General features: G+C 39.0%; 1 protein-coding gene across 1 annotated transcript; it reads left to right on the top strand.

The window, feature by feature from the left end:
* Nucleotides 1–2,732: 2,732 nt before the first annotated feature.
* On the top strand, nt 2,733–20,495 carry GPI (glucose-6-phosphate isomerase; the record flags this gene model as incomplete). Its single annotated transcript, XM_010138294.1, has 17 exons — nt 2,733–2,823; nt 3,693–3,761; nt 6,553–6,672; nt 8,447–8,530; nt 8,619–8,765; nt 10,511–10,582; nt 11,652–11,696; nt 12,501–12,554; nt 13,448–13,508; nt 15,187–15,230; nt 15,458–15,610; nt 15,869–15,998; nt 16,366–16,442; nt 17,707–17,835; nt 18,339–18,414; nt 18,494–18,560; nt 20,028–20,495. Coding segments are annotated over 17 exons (1,543 nt in total), but the record flags the coding sequence as incomplete, so codon positions are not given.
* Nucleotides 20,496–21,949: the final 1,454 nt, after the last annotated feature.

The raw sequence follows: 21,949 nt of genomic DNA, 5'->3' as shown, positions 1-21,949 counted from the left end.
CTTGTTCCCATGTAAAAATGCTTCCTGATGCTGGTCCTGGAAAAATTCCAGATGGGTGTGAATAATTTTTAATCTGAGTATTTTATTTCTGAGCCTGTTATTTCACATTGTTGTAAGAACCTTACACTCACTGCTTGTGCTGTACAGCATATAGATAGAAGATCCTTTCCTTATTTTGTCCTTTTTCTTCAGAATTTGTATATCCAGTTTTCCTGACTGGGAGTGTAGTCAAACCTGTAGGGTACACCTTTGGCTTTGCCACTGAAATGTTAGTTCTGGTAGGAGCAGTGGGTCTTATTGTGGGTTGTTCCCTCTAAAACTCTAGTTTCACTCTAGTAAAACTCTACTAGTTTTGAAGTGGTTAGAACTGTTATGATGCAGCCATTGTAAAACTCAGCAGGTAATAGATACCTGGATGCTGATTAAGGTCCTCTTGATGCAAATAGCTAGTGCAAGATATAAAGCACCAGTATGATGCTCCTGCTAGCTGGCTTGTCCATTATGAAGGATCTGCAAGAGCCTCCAGTCTCACTGGAAAACATACGGCTCGGGAATCGTGTGTTAACACAGTTAGGGGTTGCGTGCAGACTCTTTAGCCTGTGTTTAGATGGGAGATCTTTTGGAGATGCTGCAGGTGACCTTCTGATTAAGGGCTGCATCACTTAAATGTGTATGTGGCTGACGTGACAAGGCTCTTGTTCCACCTGGGTGGCGCTACCATTAGCTGCTGCATTGCAGAATGGATCCTGTGGTGGAATGCGACTGAGCTGCAGGGATTTGGGCTTCTGTTTAAATAAAGGGCAGATCTCTCTATGTCAAAGTTTAGGATGAGACCACATTGCATGCTGTGTTTCACCCTGAGTTGGAGGAAGTTAGATTGGGTAGCCATTGTGTGCATTTTTGCATGAGGTGTCTTGGGTTCCCAGCTTTCTGCAATTTGTTCAAATGAGTAGTGGCTTGAATCCAGCCAGAATTTCGTGGAATACTCTGTCTTTTAGGTCTAGTGAGATTGTTTTACTTATATGAATGAAAAAAATAAATCAACAGTTAAGTGTAGAAGTAAAACAAATACTGTAAAGATTTCATGTTCATGGAGTAGAATGCTTGGAGAGACTTCTCTTTAGATATGAAACTGTAGATGAGAATTTTAAGAGTTCATCTCTAACCTGAAGTATTAGTATACTAATAGCCTTGCTGTAACACTAGTAAAATCTGTTCAAATCTGAGACCTGTCTGTAAATTGCACCAAATCCCAAATAGGAAGACTTACAGGATTTTTTCTTATTTTTCTTCTGTACTATATCAATAGTAGCAAATTTGGCGGTGAGAGGTAACAGTCCTTCCCTTTGCTAGCCATATTCCAGGTATCCTTGTGCTGAATGGTGAGGGTTTCAGGATTCCTTTGCAGCCCTCTGAAGAGAAGGGTGATTAGTAGCGTTGATACTGTTTTTCCTTATCTCTTGTTCTGGCCTATAAAAGAAACTCTAAGATTGTGCTTGAAGACACCTTCCTTATTTAGTGTCTCGTATTTTAACACCAGAGAAAGTACATAGTACTGTGTGTTTTCTCAAGTTAATGAAGCATCCCAAATGTCTAGGCCTTGCTGATGATTCTTGCTGTTGCAAGTTCAGCTGCATTCTTCCTTTGCAGAATCTTGCCTGCTCTGTCATATCGTATCTATTTGGAAAAGCAATTGTGCCATGGTTTGTCCCTGTGAAGTCTCTGGCATACGTGGTCACTAAAACAACTGCATATTTCTGTGCTCAAGTATTGGCAAAGAAAAAGCAGGGGAGATAACAATGCAGAAACACTGAGAATTTAGATGCATGCAATTTCCTGTGGCTTGTGTGTGTGGAGTAAAAGTAAGAGCAAGATAAAAAAGGCTTTCTGTGCTCTCACAGAAGGCCAGCTGAATTACTTACATACCTTTGATTTTTTTTTTCAGTTTAGAGTAAATGTGTATATTTGGCTGCAAATTAGGGCAAAAAAGAAATGGGTAGAAAACTTCTGTAAAGGACTAGAGGGACTGTGAAACTTCTCATATAGATGCAGGCGATTGAACTACCATGTCTGTTTCATCTCAGAGGTAACCCATAAGTTAAAAAGTGCTTGTGTTTTGAAGTGTTTAACTATAGCTTTCAGATCAGGATTAGTTAAATAACTTGGATACGCCCACTGAGATGGGGAGTACAGTGAGACTACACCATGTACAAAGGGAGCTTAATTCTGCATAGTAGTTGACAGAATGTTTTTGTACATTAAGTTGTATAGATTTTTAAATCAAGCGTGTCTTCATATGAAAGAATGGCTATTTTTTCTTGAAAGCACCTGTAGGAAGACAGGGTTTTTTAGCAGTAAAAGAATGTAGTAAGCTTTTTACCTATGATATATTTGGAAAAAGCTAATTCTAGCTAGAGAATGCTAGTGGCTCAGTGAAAATGGAGTGTGGTTGTCCAGCTGTGTTAAATATGCTTCTTTGTATTTGGACTTTCACAAGCAGAAAGTGGACACTATAATTTAGCCTGGTGAAAATCATGGTCTTCAATTAAAACAACGCACTAGTAAGTCATTTTATTAAACTTGTTGGGCAAATTGGTCCCTCAGGTCATCTCTACTAACTTAGTATAATTAGGATTCCAATTATTTTATGATCTACAAAGGAGTTATCATTCTCTGCTTGAAACAGTCACTGTTCAGGAATGTGCAATTAAACGTCCTGTTTGTCTTGACAGCTTGACTCTGAATAGTGATCATGGAGATATCTTACTGGATTATTCGAAGAATCTTGTTACAGAAGAAGTTATGAAAATGCTGATGGAACTGGTAACCTTAAATGTTGAATTAATAAACCAAATGGTTTTTAATTAACTGTTACCTGCAACTGATTATTGTAGCATTGCTTATATACATTTAGCTCTGATTTTGAGACATCTGTTTACCAATCTTGGCACTGTTCAAAGTCTTGCATTGTAAGCCCTAAGGTACAAGACCATTTCTCAATGTGCAGATCTGTTTCTTGTGCTCACTGAAAAGATTTTTGTCTGTGTAACCATACCATATGCCAGCTGGTCTGTTACTTAGGTGTGCAGTAAAACAGGAGAGATTCATGTGAAAGAGAAGATTGTATCTTCAATGTTTGCAATTGAAGCAATACTTCATATGTCAAGTGGTCTTAGTTTTGAGATTCATTTGCAATTGGATGTATTAACTCCATTAACTCCAATTTAGCGTGAGGTCCATATTTACAACCATTCCTTAGCCATGGGTTCAGCCCAAGGCTTAGACTAGATAGCACACAGATTGTTAAAGGAAGAAGTAGCAAAAATAGCCCAAAATACTTTTGCTCTTCAGTTTAAAAAGAAAAATTTAAGCTGGTACAAAGAATCAGTAATCTCATAGTAGTGTGACAAGATGAAACTGAGTAGTTAAGGTGGATTAATTGTGTCCTGGTCATTCAGCACTTTTACTGGGTAAACTCTTAAGGAAATAAACAGCCTGCATAGAAATATTTGCTTTAAGGGAATAAATTTTTAAGATAGAATCTACTGGGCCTCCTACTCTAATGGTATTTTTGTTTCACTGTCTTACGTGGTTAACATTCACACTCTTTAGTATAGTTGCATGATGACTTTGTAGTTCATGATAAATGGTTCCTACTGTTTCTAAGAGGAATCTATTTTTACATTGCTCAGGCAAAGTCAAGGGGTGTGGAAGGTGCTAGAGAGCGCATGTTCAGTGGAGAAAAGATCAACTTCACTGAGGTAAGGCTACTTCTGTCCATGGTTCTTTCCCCTCAGTTGTGCCTATGTATTATGGATGTTCATGCATCTGTGTAAGAGAAGTCTTGAAAAACTTTAACTGCTATTCTGAAATGCTGAGTGGTTGTAATGTTTGCTGCACTACTTATGTGAGAAATTTTTACAGCTCTGACAAAAAAACAGAAGAAAAAAAACATGTGAATAAAGCTATTCAATACTCCCTTCACCATACATGTTAGGTTTTTTCCAGAGATTTCAGTGGGGTTTTTTCTTGTCTTCCCTCTTTTGTAGAGAGGAAGATGAGTTAGATCTTGCAAAGGGCATGGAGCAGAGTATTGCATTCCAGGTATCCCTTACATGCTTTTGCTTAAAGTCGCTGTTCATAAAGCTTAACAAACTGCCTACAGAGTTGTAGTGAGGACTGCGTAAGACTTTCTGCTTTGGGTTGTTGATGCTATTTATATTTGGGTACGATTAACAGTAGAAACTATAAACAATCTTGGGAAATTAGCCAGCTCTTTGGGTAAGAGGATGAATATCTTCAGCTTTTTGTAGATCCAAAGGTTGTAATTATGGTTAACTCTTCACTGAAACATGCAGAAAACCAATGGTACCTTTTTTCTGAAATTAGATAGGATGAAAACTGGAAGCTCAACAGCGTAGTGCAATTTATGAGCCTTCCTTAAATATTAAAGGCTATTTAGTACTTACCCGGTAAACTCATAGAAATCAGTAGTTCCTTTGATCTGGTTATTGACTCATTTAGCTGTTGCACAAGTTGTTTGCTTAAACTCAGCAGTTGGACATTGTATTGTTGGTGAATGCTATGTTTGTAAAAAATGTGCAGGCATAACCAGCTAGAACACTATTGGCGAAATGATTCTCTTTTCCTTCTGTATTAATGCCTTCAATTCACAGATTTAACTCTAGCTAGTATAAAAGTGGGAAGAGATGTCTTAAATCTACCTTGAAGGTTTGTTTTCTCAGACATTGCCTCTCACTAGCCACGTGTAACACATTATTACAGGGTCAGCCCATCTCTCACCGTAAGTTATGGAGTTATTCTTCATTGTCTATGTGAAAGCAGATGTAGCAGCTGAAGTCTCAGAAGGATGCTGTTTTCACAGAAAGCACTTAAAGTATTAAACTCTGTGATTGGCTTCTGCGGCCAGCTCCCTATTTTGTTACTGTCTTGATATGGCAAAGTTATGTAGCAATTAACCTGCATGGTAATGTCTAGAAACATCTTTTTCATTATCAGACTTTCTCAGTTAGTCAAAAGTTACTTCGAATTAGATTTGGTTTAATTTTTTCTAGAGTATCAAATGCTCTGGAATATGAGCATGTGAAATTGTCTTGAGACCTTAAAAACAGGATGCTGTCAAACAGCATGACTGAATAAACCTAAAGCAGTAAGGGAGATGGGAGCTGCTTAATGGCAAGAACTGTCATGTCCACTGCTCTTGTTCTGATTTAGAACATATTTCAGCTGTTTGTCTTAGGTATTTACAGCTTCTTTTATAGTGCAACTGAGCATGTTATTGCCAGGTGTTTGTCCCAGATGAGTTAAAACTTGCCGTTTGATATGAAGACAGTGCATTACAAGGTAACTCATGTCTGGCTGCTCATTATGGCAACAATCTTCATAGCCCACCCAATATTTAGAAAATAATTCTGTTTAACAGCAGACATCAAGTCAAATATGACTGCTTTCTCTTGATCAAAACAACTTCCTTCAAGCCTAATAGCGAGCAGTATTTGCCAAATAATACCATTCCACGTCTGAGTCTTGCAAAAAAAGGCCTCTGTTCACCCCAAATTTAAGTGGGTACGCTTTGATAACTAGCAACTGAAAGAGCTTTCTTGTATTGCAAGTCAGGATCCACAAACTCAGTGATTTTTTTTTTTTTTTTTTTTTTTTTTTTTTTTTTTTTAATTAGCATTTGGTATTTAAATCATAACTTGGCAGACCATCTGTGTTTTCTTTGTCTGACAATACCTCTCATTGTAGTGGGGAACAATGAGGTAGAGCAGACTAATTTTTTAATTTGTTCATTAGTATTGACTAACTCCTTCATTCTGGACTAAAGCTGTTAAGCTTCTGAAAAAGTGAATCACAGGCCAGACTGCAGTCCTTTGACTTGTGTATAACTGTGGAGAACTAATATAATATGGTGCATTCTAACAGATTTTGTTCTCATAACACAACTACCACCTACATATCTGGTGTGCACGTATTCAGAGAGCATTTAATTGTGGGCAGTGGGTAAAATAAGGTAGCTGTTGTATTCCTTTTTTGTTAAATGTTCAATTACATACTTATCTTCCTACATGAAATGGACTGCTCAAGATAGTTGAGAAAATGACAGGAAATAATTTGGCTGCTTGTTATAATGCATTTTCAGTATTACCATTAATAGGAAACAACTTCATCCATGGAGACCCGAAGTATGCCAGAATGAAGATCAATGAGTACTGAATATTGCCAGATTCTGAACCTAAATCACTAAGTGCTTTTCAGGGGGTTTTGAGCTTTCTGTTCAAAGTAAACAAATGTTTACTTTAAATATTACATGCTTTTGTAAGCCCTCTGCACTGATGCTGTGAAGTGAGAGGGTCATTTAGATGTCTGTACATGTATGTGTACATACACACTCATCACAAGCTTACTGCTCCACTAATTCAGTTAATGTAAAATTTTTAATTCTTGAGGACTGTATTGCCTTCTGGATGAGGCACGAAGTCCCGAGTTAGATTCAAAAATAGCATCACCCTTTTTGTCGTCTTGTTCTAGAACCGGGCTGTGCTTCATATTGCGCTGAGAAATCGTTCCAATGTGCCAATACTTGTAGATGGAAAGGATGTTGTTCCAGAAGTAAACAAAGTGTTGGAAAAAATGAAGCATTTCTGCCAGGTATAAAGTACCACCATAGCTTGTTTTTCCATATTTGTTCTACACGCAGTCTGGTTCTTAAATGTGTGTTGTGAAGCATTGTTTGTTGGCTGGTTCAAGTGAATTGTTGTGCCTATGTTTATAAATGTTCTGGCTCAAGCATAGTGTTGGACCTGGTTTTAGTATGACTTCTCTTTCTGTGTTCCCAGCTGGGTTTTTCTTTAATGGGGTCTCTAGATCTCATTTTTCTAGCAGTAATCTTGCATTTACTTCAGAAGTCTTGTAAATCATTAACCATTCAAATATTGCCTTATTTCTTACTGATTTTTCAGCTACTTTATCAAATAGAAACTGCCTCTTAAAATTTGTGTAAAATCAGGAAAGACGTAGAGGCTCCCAGCTCACTTGCAGTTTCTTCTAACAAAGTCAAATTTGTGTGATAAAACCAATCAGTATAAAAGCTCCCTGAACAGTTTTAGTGCACATGACTCTGAGGAACTGGACCTGCTTGGTTGCTATTGTGAGTCTTAACCAGGTGGTAGTGGCCAGTATCGATACCAACTCATGCTTGTTAAGCTATACAAAATGAGCCTGGCTTATGGCCAGTTCCTAATGGATAAATGCCAAAACCACAATAAGTGACACTAATTGGTCTGAATTCAGTAGTTTCTCCAGATAATGTAAGAATTGAATGGCCACAGATTCAATGGTCTGTTTTCCACTGTAGAGTTTTTAGATGATTAAGATCTTGGTAGTGCAAAACAAGTTCTCAGTGGTGCCACTCTCTTCATTGCTGTATGGCTTCAATCATCAGAGCCTGTGAATATACATCTGCATAGAAAGTCATCTTCTCTGCAAAATCAGAATCATGTTAAGCAATTTCTTCAGGAAGATTAACAATGAAGCTTGTATCAGTCAACTGACTTAAGTAGATGGGATTTTAAAACTGTGGCAACATCCACAGGTCGTGGGAATGTTGTGTACTAAAAATGGATTTTCTGTTTGGAAAAGCAAATAGCTTTAACTTAAACATCTGTAGGGAAGGAACTATCAAGGTAACCAGGTGATTTGTTGTAGAAAAATTACTTCAGAATTGCGTAGTATGTGTAGAAGTGTGCATGATACTAGAAAGGTTCCATTTGTGATTGGAACAGATTTAATATGTAGGTGCTGTATGATGGACAAAATACAGTGCAATTTTTTGGTATTACTTAATTGTTATAATTTTGTTTGTTGGAACTCTCAGTAACTCTTAACTCTGCAAGAATAGAGCAGAAACCTGTACTATGTACTGTTGATGCTGAAGTCCAGAAATAAATATGAATGCAAAACAAATGCAATAGAAGAGCTTTTTGAATGCTTGGTTTGGCAATAAATCTGTGTCTCCGTGGCTTTATTAATATTTTAATGTTTTCCAGTTTAGCGAAGGTGCTCCTAATTAAAGACACCTAACCCCTTCAGGTTCAAATATTTGTCTTATATAGTCTAAAACCCAAGATGTCTTAATTTTTAGCTTGATTTCTCTTGCCTTTGCCAGCACGTCAGAAATGCTATGGTGGTCCAAGGAGAATTTGATGTTGCGGTGTGGTTTTGAGTGTGGTAGACTCCTAGCACTTAATGAAGTGTTGTCTTAGACATAACCAAACATCTAGTTAAGAATGTAGGGCTTAAAGTGTAGAAGCTTTAAAGTTATCTTTGGAGAGTTTCTACAATGCCTGAAAACAGAACCAATTTCCAGTGTTAGAATCACTAACTTTAGTGTAAATATAGTCACTGCAATATTTTTTTGCCACAGAGAGTCCGTAGTGGTGAATGGAAAGGCTACACTGGAAAGGCAATCACTGATGTGGTCAATATTGGGATTGGTGGCTCTGATCTGGTAAGCTCCTGACCTCTGTACATCTTTCACATTTTTTGCATGCACATGCTTGCAATGAATAGAAGATCTAACTGTTGCTTCTGTCCAGGGCCCTCTGATGGTAACTGAAGCCCTGAAACCATATTCCAAGGGAGGCCCTCGTGTTTGGTTTGTATCCAACATTGACGGTACTCATATAGCCAAAACCCTGGCTGAGCTTAAACCAGACACTACGCTCTTCATCATTGCATCAAAGGTATGTCTAGCACAATCAGTGGGGTGCGACTTTCTCTAACTGCGAAGGTTTCAGTCAGAGTAGAGATCTGTCCACAGGAAGATCTAGATCAGGGGCTTTGAGTGTGAACTATTTCTAAATAGGCCTGTTGTGATTCATCCTAAACTTGCAGTACAAGCTTGTGTTGACTTTTGGATCCCTAAGTATTTCAGCAGCAAGCGCTAAAAATTACTGAAGCTAAACAAGTAAGACACATGAGCAATTTCATGTGTTGACTGAGGAATACCCTAGACAACTTTAAGCTTTGTTCACAAAAGTTTATTTTACTCTGCTTCTCTCTGGGTGGAATGTAGGATCCTGTGATCCTCCTTGAAATCCAAGATCTTATTGTCTCATTCCTTTTATTTAAGGTTATTTTTTGGTCCTTTATCTTACATACAGTGTTACTTGTTAACAGTGTTCTGGGTTTTGCTTTAGTGTTTTGCATTAATGAATTGCTTGTAGTTTGGGAATCTTTGTTCTGTTTTAGGTTAGTAACAAAGTATCTTCACCTAGAGAACTTAAGTGCTGAGTTCCTTGAGCACTATAAATAGTAAGCTTCTTTACTTACAGAGAGGTAAAGATAGTCTCCCGGTAGTTTATAAGATGACACTTATTTCTGAATACAGACTTCATAGCTGCCTGTTTAAAGTCTTGCTTGGCTAATAACATGCTGTAAACATAACTGCTAGCTGCCATCTTCCTTTGAGGAATGCTTCCCTCTTAGCAGAGGAAACTGGTGAAGACAAACTTCATAGTTATGTAACTTGGGTCACCTTTGTAAAGCACAGTAGAACCTTTTTGCTGTTGAAGACAAACTGCCACAAATGAACGTGTGTGTAATGCTGGCTGTGCTCTGTGGTGGTGCTCATTATCTTGTCTTGGCAATACTGCAGCCGAGGAACAGCTTATGGAATAATAAGGAAACTTCACAAAGTAATACTAATGGTCACTTTGAATAATTGAGTTCAAGGATCACGGTTCAAAGGCTTAGAAGACTGCCAGGTTGAAAGAGTAGCACTTCAATTTCTGTCTGCCAGACTGTGGTTAGATAATTGGATATATTTGGAAGAAGATGAATGGCATTTTTTTGTTTTCCATAACAAGCTTGTGTTTCATAATGAAATATTTCTGGAGATGGATGAGAGTAGATTGAATCTAATGTTCACCCTTAAAGCTAAATTTTCATGGTTGAATAAGTCAGAATGGTTGTAGGTATTTGCAAAACTGCATGACTGAACTTCTGTGCACACTTCGTGAAGCAGGAAAATGTTTTCCTCTCATCAGCAAATCAAAATTATGGCAGGAGTCTTAGCAGGGATGAATGTTCCTACGTGAAAAAGTAGGAGGACAGTCCAGCTAGATTATCCTGTTTTGATGCTCAATTAGTTCCTTTTAGTTAAGTCGTAAAACTTATATTTACTGAAAGACTAAAGTAGAAAATTTTAGTCTCGAAGTTTTGTATAACAGTTAGGGAGAGGTAAGGTAGGAAATGGGGATTAATAATTCTAATTCCAGATAAGTTAGTTTACAACTCCTTAAGTAAATCTAGCAGCACTAGTCTTTACTAGATTGATAGGCTGACTTTTTTGCTGAAATCTGGCACCAGCTGTGTTACGGACATTATTAGAATTGCTCTGCTCTGGTTATCTGTAACTTGTGAAGTTTTAGCAGCCTGAACTTATTTCAAGTATGATGTTTTACATGTTTTGTTTTTCAATGTGCAGACTTTCACCACCCAAGAAACTATCACCAATGCAGAAACGGCCAAAGAGTGGTTCTTGCATGCTGCTAATGATGTAAGTCTAATGTGTTTAGGTTACGTAACAGAATGCAACAGCTTGTTATGCAGTTTCTCCCTGATCATCCTGTGTGCTTTGGAGCAGAGCCAAGAGCTGCCCAGCATAAGCTGTATAGCTCAGCAAATGCTGTACACACACCATTTCAGTGCATCGTGATTAGTGACAGGCTGTAAGTCTGACTAAAGTGATAAAACCACTTGTTTTTCCACTAGAAATGGTTGTCATGCACTGTTCCCCCAAATCCTGCTCGTTAACAAAATAGAGCATAGCATTTGCGTTAGAGCTGGCTAACAGTTTGGAGGAATCACTGATACGGAAATACAAGAATATGGTGTCTGTGTTGTTATCTTCCAATTTTTGGCAAATCTTTAAGAACTAGAAGTGGAAGTAGTGGAAGAACTAGAAGGTTGGAGTGATATACTGATGGTTCTGTAGCAGATGGCTGTGCTATGAATAGAAAGCTTGCATTTGGCTCATTCTCTCCTATTTCTGACCTAAAAGAAAAAACAGATACTGCTTGCTCAGGTAATTAAGATGGTCTCTAACCTGTTCCAGTCAGGGTAGCCATACTTAGTTTGAAAGCTGGGCTTTGAAATTCATTTTTACACTACTGTCGGAGACAGCTCTTCTTTGTTTATTGTAGCACTTACTGAAAGACCAAGGTCTATATCTGGAGCTTGGTATTTATCAGTAATTCCAGTTGTCTTGATCTTTTGACCCTAGCTAGAAGGGTAGCTCATTTACAACAAACTCCCCTCTGCTCTGAAGTGGTGGTAGATTGTTTCCAAACTGATAACGTACTCTTAAGGAAATAGTGTGCTGCTCTAAGTAGTGCTCACTTCCAGAGGGCTTCATCAGAAATATTATCAGAATGTTATCTTCAGGCAGGCATGCTGCCAAATCCCACACCGAATAGCAATAAGATGATTTTAAGTTGATAATGCAAAAATAACTGATGGGAGTTGACACTATTTCATTTAAATGTAAACGTGAGCAGATCAGTTTTATGACCAGAAATAAAAGTAATTAGCATTCTAGATCTAACAATCTGTTTATTTTTATTAAGCCTTCAGCTGTGGCCAAGCACTTTGTTGCCTTGTCTACCAATGGTGTAAGTATTACAAATCTATTTTAATTTTTTCTATGTACCTTTGAGATGGTCTCATCTTAAGATCCAGTAAGAAAGCCTATCTTTTAAGACACCGTTACTTGAATGCCAATAGTTAGCCTTCCTTTTGAAAGGAAGAATTTTTTATACTGAAACACTGAGTAATGAACTGTATCAAGATTTGACCTTCATTATAGATTTGTGCTTTTTCTGCTAGAGCTTTAAATCTGAAATCAGTGTTAAGATCTCTCTTACACTTGAAATGACTGTCCTGTTGATGAGTGTTGTCTGTAATTGCTTAAGTGTGTGTGAATGCAATTATGTAAACAAATATTACTCTCCTTGACTCCTGAAGTTTAAGTGCTGAAGTGATGCAGGTAGTTTGTGTGAGTAATCTGTAGTATATGATGAGTATAATGTACCCTGATGTGGTGTTTCATGCAGAAGTGTGAAGTAGAAAGACCAATAGCAATTGGAAAAAGACTCTGCAATAATTGAGAGGCTGTCAGGTACTGTGGTGTGAAGTTCCTTTCATCCATTCTGGTTCTGTTAAATGTAAACTGAATGTCTATCTAACCCCTAACTATATTGCCACTTGGAAAAAATTAGTGTATGTCATTGATTTTATTTGAGACTACTGAATGTTGATGTCTGGAAATGAAGGTATACTTTCTTCTGATCTATTTTTAAAATAGAGGATGTAATTGGGGAACTGTGTATTTAATAGGAACCCAACTTGTGTTAGACATAAAGACTTTTAAGAATATTGGTTTTACTTAGTGTTCTGATATGCTTTTTTTATTCTAGCCTAAAGTTAAAGACTTTGGAATTGACCCAGAGAACATGTTTGAGTTCTGGGATGTAAGTAAACGTCTAATGTTTTGTGATAGGTGTTAACTGTTAGAATAATCTAACTTCAGAAAATGCCAGCTAGATGTCAGGAAACTGCCAAAACACCTAAATTATAACAGTTGTATTCTCTCTACTGAAACATCTAAAACTCATAACTAAAGCAAATTGAAAATGTCAGGCAAGCAAAACAGACTTGTTTCTTGACAATTCCCTTAAAGTCCTGCAGTCAAAGGTCTGAAGAGCTTTCTGTATTCTTGGCTGGCTCATCAGCTGTTGGGTAACAGGAGATGCAAGTCTTAGCTTCCTCTCTGTAAGTGGTTATTATAAGCTGTGACATTTGACTGTTGGGGTCTACTGTATATAGGCCTGTAAAGGTCAAACATCAGAAACAGGAGTCTAATTTGATATTTTGTAGTATACTGCCCTTAGTCTTGGCCCTTATACTTAAGCTGAAACAGATTGGCTTTCATCTCATTGACTGTGTGCCTGGCAAACTAGACTTGTAAAGCTGCTGTTCAGGAGTTCTCTAGAGCATTACCTTTCACTAGATAGCGTTGATCTTGCTAAAGCAGGCTTTACCTGTAGAAGAGTGATAGTAGGAAAGCAGTTAATACAAGCTGCAAACTTAGTATTTGAAAGTAAACTGGTATCATCAAGGGATCTGCATCAACATTATAAATTGGACAAGCGGGATCACTTTAAAGTTTCAAACACATCCTTAAGTCATTAGGGTGCTACTGTAAGATGCAGGTTCCCTTGAGCAATCCATATAATTTGTAGTGAATTATCACCATAAAGAATATTAATTTTGCTGACACATGCTGCTGTTTCCTAACAGTCTGAATAAGTTTGAATTGAAAAGCCTTGTACTTATCCTGACTAAACCGATCTCTTCTTTTCAGTGGGTCGGTGGCCGCTACTCTCTGTGGTCTGCCATTGGTCTCTCTATTGCCTTGCATATTGGTAGGTATTCCCGTGATGTAACAATGCCAAGAATTAGTTCGCTTCAGGAATGTAACTGTGGAATGCATTAACAATAGCAGATTGTGAAGCAGATTTGGGGCAAATAGTACTTTACCCAACCTACTCTGAGTGGTTGAATGTTTTTACTGAAGAACAAGCTGTAATGCAGTGGAAATGTGGAGATCTTAGTACTGACAATGCATTTTGGGAATTTACCCATACTTCATTGCAAACAGCCAAATTTCATCACCTTTGCGTAGCCAGAAGTGTGATTTATGTAAAGCTGTGTCAGTGAAAATCAGGCCTTGCAACTGACATTCCTAAAACTATTTATGAGTAGGGTATTTAGTTTCTGTGGTTATATACTTACTAAATATCAAAATCCTATGTCTCCAGTTCAGCATACGAGCTGTTTTTAGCATTAACTATCTTCTCCTTCCATTATTTTTGTTCCCCATGTTTGTTCTTCTAGGCTGTAAGGCCTTATGATACAGGAATGCTGTTTCTATCTGCAGTTGATTGGGGAGCAAACAGGCCCTCAGAACTGATCCCCACCTACTTCTTGTATTAAGAAGCAGTATTGGCATTTCTGATGCAGATCTCAAGCACAGGTAGAGAGTACACAGTTAATGTGAAAGAGCTGCCAGAACTGCTGTTTCCTGGTGAGCAGGCTGTTCTGCAGCCTTGCCTTTGTTCCCTCGTCACTTCTTTTAGATATCTAAAAAGTCTGAGACCGTAATGTCGTTTACATCTCTAAATCAAGCTAGAATTCCCTTAGACTGAGGTTAGGACAACATTGGTTCTCATTTTTTTGGAATTGTATTAATATGAGTTGTCACGTGTAGAAAAACCTGTGAGCAAGAAAACAAACTTCAGTCAGGCACTTAATGTTTTTTCTGCAAAAAAATGTTCATCTCTGCTGTCAGACAGATTTGGTGCTGACCACTGACATGCCAGTCTGTCTGCACTTCTCCTACCTCTGTCTCCCAAAGCTGGCTTCTGACCATAGGTAAACCTGCTTCTTGGCCAAACATGTCACCTCCACTTTTCCATGTAAGAATCAGGCTTTCTGGCTTTGCAGGAAATGATGGTATTAAACTACTCATTAGTGAAAATGAATGTGATTTAAATACCCTAATTACAGAGCAGAGAAATCAGGTGAATTGTTAAGAGAACGAGGGGGTGCCAGGCGTGGAACAATGCACAATACTTTTTTTCTTTGAGAAGACCTTATTGCAGTTGTTCCTCAGACCAACACAGAAATCCCTACTGTACTGTAGCCTTGCCCTGTGTTCTTGGGCAGTGTCTTTCCTGCTGTGGCTGTGAGGTGACTAACTGTTCAAACTTGCTGAAAACTAAGTAGCCATCAATATAGACCCTGGTTTTAATGCCTCTGCTTTCCTTCTAGTTGCTGTTTCTGCCTGAATGAGGATGTCAGGCAAAGGTTTCTGAAGTATATTTCATAAAGTTGGACTTGTTCTGAGCCCAGGCTTTAATCATAACTAAATATCTGGCTTATGGGATGCAAATGTCAGAAGTCAAAGTACAACTCCAAACTGAATTAGGAGCTGGGAGCCTTACTGTATACAAGGAATCTCAACTGTTTTAAGATTGTCTCTACAAGAAAAATCAAGTTTGAGTTGTAATAGTAAATGCAAACTGATTTTTCTATTATTAGGTTTTGACAACTTTGAGAGCCTACTTGCAGGAGCACACTGGATGGTGAGTGTGGGATGCCTGTTTAAGATTTGCTCCTCTTGAGACTTGTTAGATAACAGAAGGCAGGTTGGTTTCTAAAGTTCAGCTCCCCATGTCCTCAAGGCTTCTAAAATGTCTGTGTTTGGGAAGCTCTCCCTAGATAAAAAAAACCCCAACCAATAAAACCAACTTCAGAGTTGCAAGGGATGACAGTTGCTTTATGAAAAGTGTAATTTTCTCTTGTGTCATAGGATAATCACTTCCACACTGCCCCACTGGAGAAGAACATGCCTGTTCTGTTGGCCATGCTGGGGGTCTGGTATATAAACTGCTATGGATGTGAAACCCATGCCCTTCTGCCCTATGACCAATACATGCACCGCTTTGCTGCCTACTTTCAGCAGGTAAGGCTCAGACAGAGTAAAGGTTTCCAGAAGTAAATATGTAGATATGCTTATGTCCTGGTCTTACTTGCTCAGTTAATTTATAATTTTTTTCTCAGCCCTCTGTTATCTTGATGTCAGTAAATTAAGTGGCTGTATCCCTGATAATTAGAAAATGTCTGTAAATGAGCAGCACTCGTAGATGAAGTGTGTATGCCAACTTGTGCTGATACTGTATGGTTCTGCAAGAAAGGTGATGCTGCCCTTCACTTCTTTTAGGGTGATATGGAATCTAATGGCAAATACATTACCAGGAAGGGCTCTCGTGTGGACTACAGTACTGGCCCCATTGTGTGGGGAGAGCCCGGCACCAACGGGCAGCATGCTTTTTACCAGCTCATTCATCAAGGTAAACAAACTATCAAATATCTTGGTTTGGAATTAAGTTCTAAATAGCTACGAAGATGCAAGAGTCTGCAGAATTGACACTGGTTTAGAGGTTGGGCTTTTATCTAACATAGCATTACACTGCTATGGTGCTCTTAATTAGTGGCTTTTGAAGGCTACAAGGTGCAAGTTTTAATTCTACAATAAGGAGGGTCAGCTAAAGCAGAAATACTGAGCTATGTTGTTACTTCCCCCTGCTATTAATAAAAGCTTATTTTAAAAAAAGCTTTAAGTGACCACATCTTCCAGCGAATCTGAAAATAGGGTCAGCATTGAAGATTTCCTGAGCCTTTCTTGTTGCAGGGTTATTAACATGGCTTTTCTTATAGGAACTCGCATGATTCCCTGTGACTTCCTGATTCCAGTCCAGACACAGCATCCCGTCAGAAATGGCTTGCATCACAAGGTAACAAGTTCTTTGTCAGGGCAGCAGTATTTTCTTACTGCTGAAAGCATTGAAGCTTATTCAGTATTTGCAGCATGCAGGATTTTTAAATGTCCCTTTGAAGCTATACACATAGGTGCTGTGAACATTCACAGTGGGTTTGAAAATAGCATTACATACAATGTATAATTACAGTTTGGATATTTTTGTTCTTGAAGAATTGGCAGCCACAGTTCCTAAGGCAGATCAGTGGTATGGCCTGTTGGCCTGCTGAGGCTGGAAAGACTTGAACAAGTAAGGAATTTTCTCTCCAAATACTTCTAGGAGTAGTAAGGAATGTAATCCTTGTAGAGCAGGAAGCAGCAAAATCTCAGGACTGATGAAAACTTCAGAGATGCTGTTCTAAGTCTTAGACTCTAGTAAAAAAATTAGTGAGTATACTAGTGTAGGTAGGGTCGTAGCCTTCTACACAGACTTATTTTAACCAGTCCACTTTTTGTTTGTTTAATCATTCAACTGAAGATTTTCAGTGAACTGTGTCTACAAATGTTTTTAAGTTCCATAGGCTGAAACATGTTCAGGTCTACTAAGTGCATACTTCAGAAAAAGCATGTTTCCTCACTGAACTTCAATCTTGTCATGATTTTGGATGAAAAATGCTGTTTAAGTTGTGTAAATTTTTGTCAGGTAATGCCAAGTTTAAGCATAAGTTTTAGAACATGACTTTGCAAAAGGGGAGAAAAGGTTTCACTTGCTGCAGATAGAGTAGGAGTTGATCTTCAGTGTAATGGATAGGACAAAACCACATGTGAATTTGCAAGCTAGCATTAGGCAGGGAATCTACTGTTTTGGTAGGGGTTGGTATATGGGGATTTTCCTTTCTGTAGAGTAAGCACATCTTAGTTGGTTGCCTTTGACTAACTTTTGGAATCTGGCTTTCCATGCATGGGGTGTAGCATGGGATAAAAGGGGTGTGTGAAATACTGGCTGCTTTGTTCTCACTGGGAGACTCACTGCCAGTTTTCTCTGGGGCAGGGTTCTGCAAAACAGTCCTGGTTGTCTCTGGATACATGCACTAGTAAAACAGTAGTAAGCCTCCTGGCATTCTGAGGTAAAAGCAGTGTCAGACACTGTGCAGTTGAGACTGTGCTGTTATTTTTAACACTGCTGCAGTGAAGAGCTCTTAACTCTTGACCGGGTGTTGGTCTAGATTCAAGTACTAGGTACCACTATTCTGGCTAAGGAAAGAGCAGCTGGAGTTGATGTTTTCATTTCTGCCCTCTAGATACTTTTGGCTAACTTCCTTGCGCAGACTGAGGCCTTGATGAAAGGAAAGACTGCTGATGAAGCTCGTAAGGAACTTCAGGCAGCAGGGCTGAGTGGAGATGCTCTGGAGAAGCTCCTTCCTCATAAGGTAACCAGGCTCTGGCCCTTGACAGCATTCCTCTAGGTAGATGGGGTGGTGGTGAGGGGGCTGTGTTGGTCTGCTGTTGGAGTTTGCTGGTGAGTAGTGACCTCTGGTGGCTGTTACGTGCTGCTGTCTTCAGCAGTGAAGGTTGTTGTGGGTTCTGTTTGCTCAGGTCTCTTGGAGCAGTCTGGGAATGGTGCTCTTGCTAAAGCATGCTGATCTGGAAGCCTTTTGATACCTATCAGAAAAGATGAGTTATCCCATTGCTGCCCCTGGGATATTGACTTGTGTTTTACTACTGTAGCCCATAATAGCCAGTAATAGTGCTTGGAGATAATGTTTTGCTATTGTGTTTAATAAAACATGAAAATTATGCAATTTTTTGGTGAAGTTGATAGCATTTAAGGCCAATACAAATAGTCTGGTGTGGGCTGTAAGGAACATACAAACTGCAAGTTTGGTGTAAGTTATACAGTATACTAGATAACAACTAACTCTTGTTTTGAAAGGTCTTTGAGGGAAATCGACCAACCAATTCCATCATGTTTACAAAACTCAACCCCTTCACTCTGGGAGCTATCATTGGTAAGTAAATAGATCTCTCATCTGTGAATACTTAAGACTTTTTGAAGTTTGTTGATAAATCTTCTTTTTCTATTTCTAGCCATGTATGAGCACAAGATATTTGTTCAAGGAGTTGTCTGGGATATTAACAGTTATGACCAGTGGGGGTAAGTCTCCTTGGTATATTTCTTGTACACTTAATTGACTCTGGTATTCCTTAGTCTGTCAAGACTTAAAGACAACTGAAAAAAACCCAAAGTATTATACTTAGAGCAAGTTATTATTGTTTTAAATGAAAACAGATTTTCTGGGTATAAGTCACCATGTATCCTTGTTTAGCCATGTGTAATGACTTTATAGATACAACTTTAGCTAACAACTTTTTAGTTTAACAAAAATACTAGGAATGCAAAAAAGAGGCAATAATGAGTAAAATAGTTGAGCAGGCTGAACATGTGCTTAGGAAGTTAGAAAGGGAAAATTTCCATTAGAAGGGGAGAAAATTACCTCTAGAAACATTTAGTAGGCAGCTTGAGTGGCATCTATTATCAAAAGACTGGCCACCTCTTAATTTTCCCATGCTGGAGGTAGAACATTCTTGGCAGATGTCTTCATATATGGGAGCCCTAGGTGTAATGCAGGCTGCACCTGTGACCAAAGTTCATGGTAGAGCTCCATGCGGAGAAGAGCAGCTTTGAGGAGCTTGTCACTTTGTCACTTAAATGGAAGACTCAATCAGGAGCTAATCAGATTATTTTTGATCTGACGAGTATTAACGGTACAACATACTGTAGGAAGACTTATGCATGAGAAAGGTATTTGGAAATGAGTAAGACTTCCCAAGTGAGACCTGCCTATGCTGCGAGGGCTCATTTTGATGAGCAAGTTTGCTCTACAGGCCTAGAATAGCTGTTTACACTAAGGTCTCTTCTTAAGGGCTGTAGGTTAGCTCTTTATGTTTTCTTGGAGCTGTGCTACCATACCAAGTTCTTTAAAATATTGTATTAGAATCTGAAAATGGAAGAATGCCTAATTAAAGGTGATGTCTGCTGTAAACTCTGAAATCAGGAGTGGAATAAGAGTGAGTACAGCTTTTACTGAAACTCAAATCTTAACTAGTGGTATTCAAAACCTGACTGTGGAATTGGGATGCTGCAGAAGCAGCTGAGTCTCTTGCAGCTGGTACCTCCTGAATAGCAGGCTCTAGTGTTGGAAGACTTTCAGGCCTGCAACTCAGCTGTTTATTGTCTTGATGCTACAGATCAGTGTTCTGGTGATGTCCTGTTCCACACTAACAGTAGCAAGCTGAATACATTCTGCATTGGGGGAAGCTGCATAACACAATTGGGTACTGAAAGAATAAAGACTCAGCTCAACTTCTAAAACTTTCTTACTTTAGACACCCTGTAATTTGAGAGCTGTCTGTTAGCTAAGCTGTTGTGAGAACTCAGCTGGTCATGCATGGCACTGAGTTGAATAGTATTAACTTTGTCAGTAATTTAAGGGGAAAAACATTCATCATGGTGTTCACTGTCAAGTTACTTTTCACTGGCATGTATTTTTAGTGTTAATGACTTACAGTATTTACTATAATGTTGTTTTTCTTCCTTCTTCCCCTGATTTTATAAATGCAGAGTTGAGCTTGGAAAACAACTTGCCAAGAAAATTGAGCCTGAACTGGAGTCGGATGCTCCGGTGACATCTCATGATAGCTCAACAAATGGGCTCATCAACTTCATCAAAAAACACAGAGCCTGAAATGAAAGATTGGGAGGACATCGACAATCTACCCACTGAATACCCAAATCTGTTGTAGTTGTGCTTTTTTCGGCCACTTCTAACAAAAATAGCACTTTACAGATGTAGCTTCTTGTTGCGGTTAATCCTGTTGCGTCAAGTGTTACGAATGCAAACTAGTTTTGTGAAACCCAGAGGTTGTATAGTTGCTTCCTATTTTTGTGGCTGTTAATCTGTAAAGTGCAGCTGGTATGTTCCTCAGTTCTTATCCCTCAACTTCCTTAAAAATGATCACATACTGATGTTAGAAAATAAAAGGTATGATGGATGAGTAAAATTTCTTCATTCTCTATCTTTAAAGTGCAGACCTAGTAACATTTGCCTCACTGACTGTGTAAAGGTCCTCTGAAGCCAAATAAACGAACTTTTAACTGTTTGCACTGGTTCTGCTGTAAGCTGGAAACTAGAATGTGTTCAGTGACTCAAATCTGCAGTTGTAGATTGTTCAGATAAAGATTTTTTCCAATGCTACTGTGGAAAGGAAAGCTTACTGATGTTTGGTAGTATCTCCTGATTTCCTCAAGCTATGAAAAGCCCTGTATGGACAGCTATCCAAAAAGGAAGAAGGCTCCTGGAGTGACAGTGGTATCTTAATTTTCCAAACGGTTTTCAAGAGCTTGTGAAGCAAAAGATTGGGATCACTCACAGAAATGTGGGTTTGGTGTCTTACAGAAGCAGTTTCTCTTCTTAAATCAGCACCACTATTCCAACATAAAATAGAGAACAACTTAACTATTTGTAAATGAGTTGCTTATGTTCTCTTTGCTGTTCTTTCACTGTTAACCCCTCTCTGCTAGCAGACTGGCATGCTGTGGCTGTTGTTCTGTAACACCTTTAATAAAGGTAAGACACAAGCATTGAAAGGAGAGATAAGATTTTAACTGTGGTTCTCATACCCCAGATTCTTCATGACAAGTGCTACTGTGGCTGCAACATCTGAGCTTTTGTTGCATTAAGGCATTCCATCTGCACAGTTTCACTGGCAGGGTCAAAAGCCTGATCTTGCTGATGTGGCGCACTGACAGCTCCCTCGTGCTTGACATCTGGCTGCACGCGTTTGGGTTGTTGAACTCAGACCAGCTCTATGTGGTGCTTGGATGATTTGGTTTTGTGCAGCTTTATAAAGTAATTTCTCTGCATAAAGCATGGTCACAAGAAGAACCCACTAGAGGGAGGCATCATGGTTTTGTGAGGTTTTAAACCTTTCATCCACCTCCCTTCTAGAGAGGTAGGTTGTGAAGGGAGACCTCTTTATGTAGAAGCCTATCGTGCTTTGAACAGTAAAGCCTGTTGTTTTGTCTTAGTGCTGTTGTTTCACCTTTTGCCTGTTCTTTTGGAAATTAGACCCCAGCATCTTTTCTTGGAGAAGATAACCACTTGTGTTCTTGGTTATTCTCTAACCCTGGCATTGTTTTCAAAACCTGTTTTCCTGCGGAGGGTTTGCTGATGTGAAATATAATTGGGCATGTTCCTAACACATCAGATGTTCTTGCTGCCACCCTTTGCCTCGGAGCACAAGCAGGACACGCCACCGAGGGAGCCGCTGTTCCTGTGGAAGCAGCGCTCCTGCAGAGGTGCTGTCAGACCTGCTCCTCGGGCTGTAAGGGTCGCGTTGGAAGCATCTCACCATGGCGCTGAGAAGGGTAAAGGCAAACAGGCTGCCGGTGGATCCAGAGTAGGCCCAGCGTCTAATTCAGTGTTTCGGATGCTGCCCCAGCCCTTGCGGAGAGGCGGGGGTGCCCCGGAGCACTCAGCTGGG

This window comes from Buceros rhinoceros, unplaced genomic scaffold (genome assembly GCF_000710305.1).
Source record: "Buceros rhinoceros silvestris isolate BGI_N320 unplaced genomic scaffold, ASM71030v1 scaffold26550, whole genome shotgun sequence".
Classification (NCBI taxonomy): Eukaryota; Metazoa; Chordata; class Aves; order Bucerotiformes; family Bucerotidae; genus Buceros; species Buceros rhinoceros.
The sequence above is the reverse complement of the archived record's forward strand: the minus strand, read 5'-3'. Positions and strand labels throughout refer to the sequence as shown.